The 14,107-nt window shown below is 45.9% G+C and overlaps 1 protein-coding gene across 4 annotated transcripts in view; it reads right to left on the bottom strand.

Moving 5' to 3' along the window:
- BAZ2A (bromodomain adjacent to zinc finger domain 2A) overlaps positions 1–14,107 on the bottom strand; it is a 2,136,751-nt gene that overhangs the window by 2,075,164 nt on the left and 47,480 nt on the right. For 2 of the 4 annotated variants that reach the window (XM_069653682.1, XM_069653683.1), the window contains exon 2: positions 8,704–8,868. The exons of the other annotated variants lie outside the window; for them this stretch is intronic. In XM_069653682.1, the coding sequence (XP_069509783.1) occupies positions 8,704–8,857 (154 nt within the window). In that variant the 5' untranslated portion in view covers positions 8,858–8,868. The remainder of the gene's footprint in view (positions 1–8,703; positions 8,869–14,107) is intronic. 4 annotated transcript variants of the gene reach the window in all.

The following is a 14,107-nucleotide window of genomic DNA, read 5'->3' as shown; positions in this document are numbered from 1 at the left end:
CATGTAAGAGGACGTCACATCAATAAAGGCATTCGGTTACAGGACACGCCGGAAATCGTCTCACTTTACGTGGATGACGTACTCTTCCATGTCAGAAACCCCTCCTCATACCTAGACCCGATCATCCACGACATTACCAAAATAGGCACGTACTCCGGTTTCACCATCAACTATTCTAAGTCAGAAATCTTCCCTCTTACTATAGCAACTCAACAACCGGCATTGAGTACCCCCTACGCTGGTCCCCGGGTGGTATCCGGTATCTCAGGGTGCAGGTGTGCAGGTGTCGCTAACCAAATCTTCCTTACTAGCGGACAACTATGAGGCTATGGCACAGCTCGTCGTGTCCAAATTCTCCAAATGGCGCAATCTACCGCTATCCCTTGTGGGAAGACTCTCCCTAATAAAGATGATAGTGGTCCCCAAGCTCCTTTACATCTTCGTTAACGTACCAGTCTGGCCCGGGAAGCAATACTTTAAGAGGCTGCACTCGGAGTGCGCCCAATTTCTCTGGCACTCTGGTTCAGTCCGCAAGAAGTGGCAACACATGACTTTACCCTATGATAAAGGGGGGCTCACAGCCCCAGACCTATCTGTACTGGAACGCGGCACAGGCCCAACACGCCACCCATTGGTACACGTTCCAGAATCCGCCCCCGCATGCAAAACTTGAGAAACTGGCTGGGGGTGGGACCAACATCATGACCTTATTACTGCACCGCACTTTCCAAACAGACGCCCAGGCCGCCCCGGTGGCCACCACGATCAGGGCTTGGAATAGCATCCTGCGCCCCGAGCAAGGGCAACCCATACTATAAGTGGCTTCCCATATGGCAATTTCCCGGACTTCCCCCCCCCCCACACACGACCAACACCTTTTGCGACACTGGGAAAATCTGGGCTATCGAGCCCTAACTGACCTCTTCCCCGATGGAACGTTCGTTACCCCTCAAACATGGCGACCAGAACACTCCAACTCTCTGCTCGAGGTGCTACAGTACTACAGGCTCAGAGCAGCGGTACGAGCTATGTGGCCCTCGTACCCAGACGAACCCCCAGACTCACCTGAACTCCATTATATAACAAACTCTGCAGGTGGCAGGGGCATAATATCCACTTTGTACAAAATGCAGCTGGAGAAAACAGTGGACACGTCTCTCAAACCACGAGAAGCATGGGCTAGGGAGCTTGAAACGGAAATAAATGATGAAATGTGGAGCAAAATGTGTGCACACACGCGCAAAGTCTCCCTTAGCGCCAGATTCCGCTGCATACAATTCAAACTCCTCAACAGGCTCTATTACACACTGTACAGAGTAGCAAAATTTACACACATGTCCTAAATGCAAATCCAGTAAAGCAGATCACATACACATGTTCTGGTCCTGTGCTGCGCTAAACACATTCTGGGTGGCCGTGGCGGAGGCGCTCTCCAAAATAATTGGTTCCCTGGTGGATCTGGACCCACTAGCCCTGTTTGGTATCTGGGTTGGGGAAAATGTAAGGGAAATGTCAAAATTTTTAAATGCAAGTGCCATTGTTGCCAAAAGATGTATATTGCAATGCTGGACGCGCCATAACCCCCCCACCTTCATGATGTGGCTGAAAGCCCTTACCTGGGTAAAAATGTGTGAAGAAGAATACATCGGATCCCTACCAATGTCATCACGCCCGAAAAACGTGTGGTCAGAATTCTGTAGCTACCTGAACAATAGAGACGAAGTGGAATGGAGGTCTACCCCCCCCACCAGCACAGCCCAATATACCATTTGAAGTGCGACTCTCCTTCCTTTTTTCTTTTTGCGCCTCTCCAAGCCGTCCACCGTCCCCAACCTGGGATGTCGGATATAGTCACGTTGTACTGTCTTTGAATGATGTTATGTTGCTTGCTTATTGCTATGTAATCTGTGCTGTGCCCATCTTAACTTTCTGCCAATAAACAAAAGTTAAAAAAAAAAAAATTGCTAGCGAGAAATAAAGAGGGTTCCTCATTTGAACGGGAGTTACTTAATTACTTCAACATGAATGGGTCTGGAGGGAGCAGGTACAGGAAATACAGTGCATGTCAGTAGAAGATGGTAACTCCTAAGACCCACAGCTGTGATCTCGAATCAAACAATCAGAAATGTCAACCTGCCAATCTAAATGTTTCCACACAAAAAGTGAATAAGTACTAGGGCAACCAAAGTAGAGTTTCATGGTTCTTACTGGTAGCAGCAAGAGGAATGAAGAATCAAGCTCAATTCTCAAATTATTAAACAACTCTGTGCCACCGCCACTCTCTCTCCCCCCCAGTAAAATTCTTGCTGTTGGAATACTGCTACATTAGTAACTACAGTCCATTTAGTGTGCGTTATTTGGTCTAGTAGACATAACACTTAAAATTACCATCCCTCTTCAAAGCACCGTCAGAGATGGAGAGTGAGCAAGTACCTGTAGCTCTCAACTGACTCATCTGGAGAGGCCAGATATTTATTCGTAGTCACTAAAATAGCATTATTTCTGCTGAGACCTCACAAATACTGCCTGCACAAATTGAAAGTTAATGTTGACTTGAGCCAGTATCTTCTCGCTAGAGGACCTGCATTGCAGTATGTGACTTTTGAAAGTTAAAAACATTCCTACTCCAGGAGTGGACAGAGGATTAGGTTTCACAATCCTGGACCGTCATCTATGTCCCACCTTCCATTCAGGTCTGTCACTAGACACCCGATATACTCACGGAATCAACATCACACTGTATGGTGCTGGCATGATGTTCACTCATGTGAATTCATGGCACTAACAGATAGCTCCAGCAACACCCAACTAGACCAATCAGAGAGTTGGTCTAGAATAAGTGGTTTATGTAACGTACTACTGATATGTTGTGCATCTTGAGCAGCACGCAAGACTTCACTCTGTCTGTCGTGAATGTCTTTATCGCAAAAGAGCCCGCTAGAAGCTCCAAGCAGTTTATGTGCAGGCTCAGCTCCTCTGCGCTCCATTTCCCTCCAGTTTGCAACTCTCCGCATCGAGCTCCCCATCCTAGACGACTGGCGTCTGACTATCACGAGGTCCGGCCGGTCCCCGAATATGGCACGCCCATTCCAGGCGTCCATATTCTGCAACCACCATTCCAGATCCGTGATAGACTCCTGATCTAGTGGTATCGATTGATGATATCTCAACCCTTGTTGTAGGTGTCTGATTTTCAATCTTTGCAAGGCTCGATAGTGTAGGGGACCTGGAAAAATGGCTTGTATGGAGACTGCTAGAAGGCCCACAATTGTCGCCAGAACTCTCAGAGAAATCACTCGCTTCCCTAAGCACGCCCTTATCTCTCTTTTGATATCTCTGATCTTCCTTGCTGGAAGCTCCAGGATGGCTTGTCTTATGTCCAGGACGAAGCCGAGAAAGTCCAACCTCTGAGCTGGCATTGTATCCGACTTCTGTGTTCACTAGGAACCCCAATGACTGTAACAGGTCTAGTACCCACTGCGTCTGATACTCCAGTGCCCCCCGATCTTCTGCCAGCAGTAATAGATCGTCCAAGTATATGATCAGCCGAATTCCTTTTTCTTGGATGGCTGCGGCTACTGGTTTCATCAATTTCGTGAACGCCCAAGGCGCTGACGCAAGCCCGAATGGCATGGTCCTGAATTGCCAGAACTGTCCCTTCCAGCGAAAAGCCAGGAATCCCCTTAAACGCGAATGCACAGGCATCGTCAGGTAGGCGTCCTTTAGGTCTAACCTGGTCAGCCAGTCCCCCTCTCTCAGGGAATCTCTGAGCTGATGGATCCCCTCCATCTTGAAATGATGGTAAAGTATCCATCCGTTCAGTTCCTTTAAATTTATTACTGGACGTACTTTCTCCTTCCTGTGAACGAGAAACATGTTGCTGAGGAAACTTGGGTCCCCGGGGCATTTTTCTATGGCCCTTTTCTTCACTAAATGCTCTAATTCGGTATTGAGGGCCGCTTGCTCCGCTTTCGCTAGGCGCTGGCGACGGGGCACTCTTGTCTGCACTGGGTCCTGAATGAACTCTAACTGCAGACCTCTGACGGTTTGCAAAATCCAGGCATCACTGGAAAGCGCGCGCCAGCTTCCCCAGAACATACTTGTTCTCCCTCCTACAGGAGGGTAAGTTATAGCTCTTACCTGGCGTAAACCCTTGGCCTCGTCCGAACCCTCTTCCTCGGCGCCCTCTGGTATTGCGACCTCTGGCCGGGAAGAACGTGTCTTGCTGCCTGTTCTCCCAGTACTGGGCTCTGTGACTGGGGGGGCCTTCTGCCTCCTTGTTGGCGACCGGTCGAGCAACCCCTGTAACGACGGGTCCTGGCAAAAACTCTGGGGTGGGGGTGGGGGGGGAGATCTTGCGTATGGATGCTTGCGCTTTCTCCAGCAACGTGTACGTGCCTACAAAGTGGCCCATTTCTTTCCCGAAAGTCTCGCCGAACAAGAGGCCTTCGGCCGCTTCCCCCCGGCCTCATAGGATGCCACGTCACTGAGCTTCGAGTCAATCTTCAAAAGCAACCCCCTTCTTCTCTCGGAGGCTATAGTGCAATTCGCGTTCCCTAGGAGGCAAACTGCCCTTTGCGCCCATCCGGCCAGGGCCTCTGGGTCCACCTCTTTGCCAGTGTCCCTCGCCCTTTCAGCCAAGTCCATGATCTTAGAGAGAGGACCGGCTAAATCCAGGACTTTCTCCTGGCAACTCTTCCATGACCTATCAATCCCTTTACGGGGATCCTTATTGGTCTTTGAAACAAAGGTGAGCATCTTCCGATCCAACTCGGGGGCTTCCGCCACCTTCCCCGGCAAGTCTGGTCGGGGGCATTCCGCCCGGAGGCGCCGTCACACTTCCTTATCCAAGGCTTTCCTTAGCCTTGCCGTCATATATTGAGCCACTCTTGGAGAAGGCTGCCAGTAGGAAGACCTTGGATTTCTAATGGTATCTGGGTCAAATATATCGTCCTGTTCCTCTTTGAGGTGCTTTTCTTTGCGGGCCTTCTTACCCCCGCTGGGCTTTGCCCACTGTCCCTCGACTGGCTCCTGGGGTCATGTCACCTTCCTCTGGCTCTTCCTCCGAGCCTAGGTCAACATCTCCTTAATTTTCTTCCCCAGGAGAGGGGGGTCATGAGGTACGGCACGGCCCGACGCTGCAAATCTGCCTTCTTAAGCTTTGCGAAAGCGTCGGCGACCTCCGGGGCCTTATCTTCCGCCCCATCCGTAGGGTCCTGGGGGTCTGCAGAGGCTTTTCTCTTGCGGGCCTGAATACTCCCTTACACCCTGCTCCAGAGGATTCAATGGGCAAGCTGCGAGTCTTCTTGGTGCTTCCCCAGAACCTCCTTGAAACTTGCAAAGTCTAGGGACTGCTCCTCCTCACTCCACTCGAATTCCGACATGATAGGGGTGCTGCGTGCCTTAATACCTTGGTGTAGGTGTATCTTGCTGCCCACTTCCTAGTAGATGCTCCTCACAGACACTCTCCACGTCTCTTATCTATATACTATTAATGTCCCACTTTTATTTTATTTTTTTTTTATTTCTGTGGTTGCACCGAACTCTCTTGATCTGCTGTGCCCGTGATGGCTTATGGGTCCATATCTTATCTGAGACGACAGAAACCTTGCATGGTGCGTGCCGGCACTTTTTTTGGTTTTTTTTTTTTCTTTCATACTACGGGATGCTCCCGCTCCTGCCGCCTCTCTCGGAGGCTGTGGAGGTCCTTGCTCGTCGTGCGCTTTTCGGGCGCGCGAGGGGAACTCCGGTATTGAGGAGCTGAACTGAAGCTCCGAACGATCGCAGCGACGATCTTCCTGCTGCCACAGCCGCGTCGCCAAGTGAATGCGACGCGGCTCGGCGCTCCGAAAGCTCCGTCCCATGAGGGTGGGGCCGGAGTATTCCTTGCCGGCCCTCTGCGAGGGCTCGATGCGTCCAGCGCTAGGCCCCGCCTCCACAAGGGAGGGGGTCCGCTGAAGCGCGTCGGCTCCCTGCTGGAGGGGGGAGGCTCGGGGGAGCTCTGCGGCCCGGTGGCACACCCCTGGAGTGCCGGGAATACGGCACGGGGTTAGCGGCCGCCGGAGCTCCCGCAGCTGCCACGAAGCAGCTAACTAGTTCGCCCCCTTTGCTCGCGCACGCCGCTCACGATCCGGACCGAAGTCCTGCAAAGCACTCCTTCTGCAAAGCATTCCTTCCTACGTAGAGCAATCACCACTATACACGCATAATATGCTGTACAAACACGCTTTGGGGACCCTCTAATCCCCAACTCCACTAAATCCTACGCTATAGCTATCTAAACACATTAGCTCGGAGGTAGAAAGAAATCACTTATTTGCTTGAAGAGCAGTAAAAGAAGAGGAGGAGCTCAGGAACAGGGTGTGGTCATAGCTGAGCTGGAGAGAAGAAGGACTACAGAGACTTTGGGATTTGTAGTTTTAAAGTGAAAGTCATATGGACATTTCTTTGTTGTTGTTTGATATAGTTGTTGAAACTGCTGAAGGGTAGTAAATAAAGAAGTTGAAGCATAATACTCGCCGCCAGTCTTGTCATAGAATTCTGACAGAGTGAGTGCATAGAAGAAAGTAAGGGGAGGAGGGGAGGACAAAAAGATTGTGTTAACTACTTTGTATCCTCAAACCTCATCCTGGCAAGGAGGAAGAGAGGTTGCACAGATTAGATCCATATAGAGCTCCAAGCTTCTACATTGAAGAACCTTCATCTGGGTGATCAACTTTTTTTTTTTTTTTTTTTTTATACAGCTCACGAACTGGGTCAGGCTGTAACAAAGCAGAATTTATCAAGATGGATTATTCTAGAAATTTCAGAATGCTACAGGCTTCCAGGAAAATATCCTCCAGAAGGCTAGAGGGCCCATACCACCAGTGGCATGGCTACCTCTTTGGCTCTGCAAAGAGGTGTTCCTATTAAAATATTTGTGAGGCAGCTACGTGGTCTACAATACACACTTTCATGAAGCATTACTGCCTTGATTCTTCCCCGAGTCAGGATGGAAGCTTTGGAAAAACCGTCCTCCATTCTGTTCATGGAAACCATTGATAAATTCTTACTAGCTCCACCAAAACAAATACTCCTTTGGGAGTCTATCAAAGATGAGGAATATGTGGGAGGACACAATCCATTCGAAGAACAAGTTTCTTAACCCTGGTAACATTCTTTCGACTGTTCCTCCAACGTATTCCTCATCGCCCTTCCAGCCTACCCCCGCAGTAGAATTTCCCAGGCTATTACAGCTTTCGCTCCTTCAAAGCCTAGTACGGCCAAACCCGTGTTGATGCGGTTGGTTCTACCGAAAGAAAAAAACCAGAACTGAAGCCAAAGGGCGCTGCGCATGCTATATATGCCTTCAATGACATCATCCTCGAGACGGAGGCCCTCCAGGGACATGAAGTCGATTGCATCGGGCACAGCGCACTCTGCTGAAAATAACATTCCAAAGCAGCTGAAGCTGGATATTGAATAACAAAGCTGAGGAATACGTGGGAGGAACATCCAGTCGAAAGAAAGTTACCAGGGGTAAGTAACTTGTTCTTCTATTCCATGTGAGACTATGTATTTTTTAAAGTTCCGTTTGTATAGATTAGCAAGTTAGTGGTCTTGATGAACATTCTGTAGTAAATATTGCAGCAACATAAGCAGGTGCTGCTTACATCTCTAATAAAAGCCACTGACTTCATTTATTCACAGTCTTCAGTCAATGTGTGCTAATCACTAACAAAGGATATTTAGTATGAATCATTCCACTGTTGCACTGTTAATGTACATGCCTGTGACTGTTCAGACAAGTAAGTACATTTAACAAAGTAGCTGAATATCCTATGTGCTGTACTATATGCACACAATCGACATATTTCTTTTATTCGTGTTAGTAGGACATCCCTCAGTATGTGTAAAACATTGTGCAACATAGAACAGCAGGCGTTTAAAGGGCACCTTCTTGGTTCCCATTTGTTGTGACTGTATTACAAGCTGGGACCGTTTGTGACAAACCAGGCCTCAAAATTGCCACTCACCATTGGTTAGTTCCAATTGGCTCTTGGCAAGTAAGAAATGATGTGATGTGTACATGTGAAGAATGCATGGAACAGTTGACTTTATGTCTGCGTAGTGGCATGTAACGTGAAAATGTTAACTCGGTGGATGCCACTGTCCGAGTCTAGAGAAAGGAGGAGTAAATAGAAGAGGACACGAGGGGGGGATGGGGGGGCGAAGAAATGTCTTGTTCTCTGTTCGAAGTCTATAGCTAAAGCGCAGCAAAAGCTTCAGACTTGTCTAAAGGTCATAACAGCCAAATAAACTTACAAGTGCTGTGGGTTTTCCCAACAATTACAAGAGGCAGCGGGGATCAGGATGGCGCAAGTAGTTGCAGTTTGTTTCAGAATTTCACTATCCTTGGATAGTCAAGATTGTCCCCATGGAATGGGTCCTACATAATCTTTTCAGTCTGGCAGGTTAAGGGGTTTTGGGCAGGAGGATTTACTGTCCCTGAATGGTCATGGATGGATATATTTGAGATCACCGTCACTAACCAACCTACTAAAACTCACCCCTCTGCATACACCTCTCAAACTCTGAGCTAAACACAACGATACCTGTACAGCACAACAAAACGCATGCACTTCACTACACCAACACGAAACAAACCACACATAGCCTCGCTCAACAGCACACGATGGCTAGCAAACAAAAAAACACACCTACCCTCAGTGAACGGTGTCAACCGACCTGCAGCTGTCAACAGCACATCACAGCTCTCCTGATCTTTTCTCCAGCTCAGTCCTACTAACATACTCCTCCCCCTCGCTTTACAGATCCACCAGAGCACCAACAAACCATGCAGGTGGCAACAGTGCATGGCAGAAGAACCTTTAACATAACATAAAAAGGAAAACAAATAAATACAGTCCTGGTGGCAGCTCGGGTGTCAACAGTGAACCAGGGCCGCATTTCTTTTCCTTTTTGTGCATTTCTTTCCATTTTGCCTATGCAGCGCGTTGGGCTGGGCCTGTGTTGGGCTCCTAGACCCAGGCCCGACTCGCAGGATTGGCCCGGGCTCAGCCCTTCCCATGAATTCCCTGGCTCCCCCAACTCTACTTGGTACATTGTAAATGTACGGAGCACAGACCGGTTGCAGTGAAAAGGGGTTTATGTTTTTTTCCGGTACATTACAGTCAACTATCTTTATTCCCACAAGAATGCCAGTAATTACCATCAACGAACACAAAGACAGTCACATCTGTAAATCAGACATTCCCGATGATCCAAACCTTGGATACTTAAATGAACAGTTGAGTTATGGCGTACAAACTAGGTAAATAGGGATACAAGGTATTACATATTAAAAAAGAAGGACTATACCCCCACAAAAATTGTCCTTGTACTGTTTTTTTGTTTTTTACACTTTGCTAAGCTGATTTAGTGTAGATATAGGAGGAGAAAAAAATAACCAAGGATAAGAGAAAGAGTCGAGAGGAGCATGAAACGAGAAAAGAGGCCTGTTGGCTGGGGTGTGGTAGTGGCCCATTTGATGTAAGGTGAGAAAATCATACCAACACAATTATTCATGCTCCTGAGCAGGTTCGACAAACATTTGTAATACCTATCAAAATGTGAGAAAATAGGTTATGGGTGAAACAGCAACATTCTAGATTGATTGTACAGTGAGGAACCTGGAGCGGGAGGAGAGCAGGGTCGAGCACTTTAGACAAGATAAATGTAGGCGTGGGCAGAGCAGAGGACTGAAGGCACAGGGATTACATATTTTTCAGATTGCAAAAGGATTCAGTCGTACCACTTGTTCTAAAGGTCCATATTCAACAGTGCCAAGAGGAGGGGTGCAGGGGGAGGGGCGCGTACCAGTTGCACAAGAAACGTAGCGACATCAAGAGTAATGTGGTGGGTGACATCGGGGTTGGCACATCATTTTACACAGTGATGCTTGCATAAGGGGACACAGAAGCAGCAGGCCCAACGCAAAAAGTCCCATGGGAGAACGCAATGAAGGGTGGGTGATTTGGGCATAGTAATGGGTAGTTGCATAACGCGGGCACTGGGTGGGGGTCCAGGGTCCTTAGGGGGTAACATGTGAGGGTGCTTTTAAGCTATATGTGAACAGTAGAGAAGCCATTTTCTTGAAGACCCATGTTAGGAAAGCATTTCTTGTAGACTGCTCATTGTAAAAGAGCTGCAGGCCTTTTTGTGACAGATTGTATTTCTCAAACATTCAGCAAAACCAATGTGCAGAAATGTTGCACGGCTAGTTTCCCAGGAGAACGTAGCCCCATCGAAGTCATTCAAAAAGATACTTATGAGGCAAATGAGCTAGGCACCTGGGTGCACAAGGAGAATTGGCAGAGAAATAGAAATCAAATGCAGTTCATTAAAATACAGCCACGGTGTGGTATGGTTTTTTCAGACTACACTTCGCAGCAAGGCTCGAGAAGGGAGCTGGGGGAATCAGAGCATTGGGGTTGGGGGGTTATAGGGTGCGTGACGGGGAGCCAATCAGAAGAGAGGTATTGGTGTCCCTAAGGTGCAATATTGTACAGTGTCCTCACTGATATCCGCGGGTCACATCATTGGTAGGACTCTGTGTGAATGTCTCACCCCATGCCATCTCAAGCCATTTGTATATTAGGCATTGCCAAAGAAGTGTTATTGACTGATCAGCACAATCACGTACTTGAGGGGCAGTGTGGGAAGGTGCGACACGTCACAAGGGGTGTTAATGTGATTTTTTGCCAAGAAATGGTCCACGCAATCAGGGTCACTTAACATATACATTCTTATAGGGGACTGAAGTAGTTCCACCAACCAGCTTCGGTGACCGGCCCTGAAAATGTAACTAAAATGTTATATGATAATTCAGTAATTTTTCGCATCAGTGGCCGGCACTGACCGCTCTTTTCATTCAGTTCTGTTCCACAGGGCTGTCTGAACCATGCTTCCCAGCTGTTTGGGTCCAACAAATCTGTTAGAATACGTATTAAAATGATAGGCTTTGGAAGTTGTTTAATATAGGTTCTCTAAACAGATAGCTGTGAACATGTTCTTTCTAAAGAAGCCCTTGGCCTGCAAAAAAAAAAAAAAAAAAAAAAAAAAACAGAATGTCCTCATTAGGATTCAGCTGTTCACATGTGGTCTCAAAGCAAGGCCCAGCATGATATATATATTTTTGTTTTGTTTTTCTTTGATTTAGTTGCAAAGGCAACTTTACAAATATATTTACTTTAGAATTATTATACACACAATGTTCATGTTAAAAATGTTACAATAAATGTACATTTAAAAATACAACATAAATGTTTGTTGTGGCATCTATTCACAATTTCCAGAACATTTTCATAATTAAACATTTCCTGTGACTACTAATTTAAAATAACAATTTGACATTTGATAATGGATCTTGGACATAGACTTTTTCCTGGCCACCATAACAGTTGTGTGTATTCTTTTTGACATTCCCTCAAGGCATTACACATTCTCACCCACACAGTATTCCTATTTAAAAGCCTGTAATCACTGAAAAACATTTCAAAAGTATTCCTTTCTTAGCTTATCAAGGGCTTGACAAGTATTATATGTTTTAAAGTCTCAATATTCGTTTCATTTTTACAATATCTACATGTCCTATTAAATTTCTTATCTTTGAACCATACAGCTTGCATTGCTCTTGTCTTGTAGGCCATAAGCCAAATCGAAATCCCATGATTTTCGATCGATAATGTGTATCAGGAGGTCTTAAATATTTCGGGATGTTATTTTATTTTCATTCCAAAGTTATACATTTTAAAAATCTGGTATTTTTCACCTTCAGATATCGTTATTGTCCAATCTGACAAACAGTTTGTTTGGCTCGATGGGGGTTGCACGTTTAGTAACTCATCACTAATAACGGCCTCAATCATCATCTACCTGCCGGATGTTTCCAGACATTCAACATGCCTGTCCCCTCATCTGAAAAAGCTTGTGATGTGATGTAAATAACCATGTGTCCATATAATCTTTTGTTTTTACATTTTCGCATATTAAGAGTGCATTCCAGTTGACAACTGCTTTTAGGAATGGCAACCCTAATTCGTAACTTATGAACGGCATAGAAAAACTTGTCAAAATATTTTTCCGATAAAGTCCCTTCAAATATGTCCAGTCTGGATGATCTCTAGCTAATTTGCTTGCAGCTCCATATGCAACAGTCGGGATAACCTTTTGTCTGTAGTACATGAAGATGGGTAAATACGAGAACTTGCCATACTTTCTCTGTATATATTTAGCTTGTGAGCATAGCAATCTTATGCTTCACTTCTTTTTATGGGATGTCTGCCTTGCTGTCCCCAAGTATTTATAATTTTTTTATTATTTGTATTCGTTTACTAACAATAGTCCAGAGTTTAGTCCCCTTGTTTAAAGAAGGGTGTTTGCCTCCAACAATCATTACGTTCGATTTGTCTATGTTTATCTGCAAGTTATTTTCTTTTGCATGGTTTTCTAATGCACGCAAGGACCTGCGCCGTCCAATGGTGTCTGGTCTAGGATTATAAGATCATCAGTGTATAAGATAGCCCACAATGTTTTGATACATTTTTGCAGGGGGAATTATCTTACTTTATAGAGATGTTTATTTATGTCAGGAATATAAAAGGCCAACATTTGTAAGGATTGGTCTTGTTAAAAGTCCCTCTCTATTCAATTTTACTTGGACGGAAGTTCCTATGTAGACATGCTGTATTACATTAAGCAATTCGGAAGGACAACCAGCAGCTCTTAATTTATTCTATAGCATAGATCGGGAAACCGTGTCAAAAGCCTGTTTATAGTCTATAAAGGCTATATAGACAGGATGTTTTCTCCTAATAGCTTGATGTTTTATGGCTTGGATTATTAATGTATTGGGCGCTGTTCCATATTGTGACTATGTTATATTAGCCAAGGAGCAGCTGCGTGAAGTAAGGTGAAACCCTGGCTGGAGCTCAATTTTAGTCCAGAGTCAATAGCCTGTTGTAAAACTATATGGGCTGAAAATGTATAAAGATGTGCCTCTTGTCAATGGAGAGACAGAGAAAGTAGGAGACTCAGATGGTCATTTGTAAGCCAGGCTAGGCATGAAAGCAGAACAAACCTGTCTCTCTGCGCTTTAAACCAACATTCTGTTTTGGTGTTAAATTTTGCCTTAAACACACAGGCGGAATTAGTGTTTTATTAGTATTTTCCCACAATTGGCACCACAAGATGGAACCTCATTGCAGTTTGTTGGACTAAGCTGCCACAGTCAGAAAGCAGGCAAAGGGAGGTTGGTGGGGGGGGGGGGGGGGGGGGGGGAGTGGGTTGTGGGGCACACTGAGATCTCAACAAGAGTTTTTTCTGCAGCCACACCTTCACTCAACAGTTGACCTCTTCGGCACGTTGATCTCTGGAACCGAGGATCCCTGTCTTTGAGAGGAAAGGGGATTTACATTCCCGGTGAAGCACTGGCACAGAATACTGCAGAAAAAGGTGCGAGAACGTTCCAGAATAATGTTGTATGGTCGGATGTTAAAAAAGGAAATGTATTTTCTATGGGAGCATACTGTTAATGAACCACAGAGAAATACACTTTAATATGTAATGCTGTGTTACCTGTGGAAGCATAATGTTAATTAACCATAGGGAAATACAGTTGGTAAACACAATTTGAAACCATGGTAGAGATGAAACATGAAATAAGCATGTAGATTGCAGACGCGCTGCACTTTAAGTGGGACATTTTCAAAGCAGCTTCGTGATCACATAGCCAGGAGGACAGAAATGGGATTGCAATGTTGTAAGAGTCGACTGGAATTAGGAAAACATACCCGTTCCCCTGGAAGGTACACCAGCCGGGAAATAAATGATCATGAGAGGCTTGGGGGTATGGTTGTTTTTGCAAAAATGGCAGAATATACTGCCAACAACCCCGATATACAATTCCGAGTGCATGGGTCTTTTGACCTAGGTAAAAAAAAGGATATTTATGGGAAATATTAGCTGCTATGGGTAGACCCCTGCAATGGGAAACATGTGAACAATGGGAAGATTATGCTCAACAAAAATCTATAAGGGAAGCACAGATTAAAAAATGTAAACCACA

This window comes from Ambystoma mexicanum, chromosome 3q (genome assembly GCF_040938575.1).
Source record: "Ambystoma mexicanum isolate Mex_15411 chromosome 3q, UKY_AmexF1_1, whole genome shotgun sequence".
In the NCBI taxonomy this organism is placed as follows: Eukaryota; Metazoa; Chordata; class Amphibia; order Caudata; family Ambystomatidae; genus Ambystoma; species Ambystoma mexicanum.
Note: the sequence above shows the minus strand (reverse complement) of the source record. Positions and strands in the feature narration are given on the sequence as shown.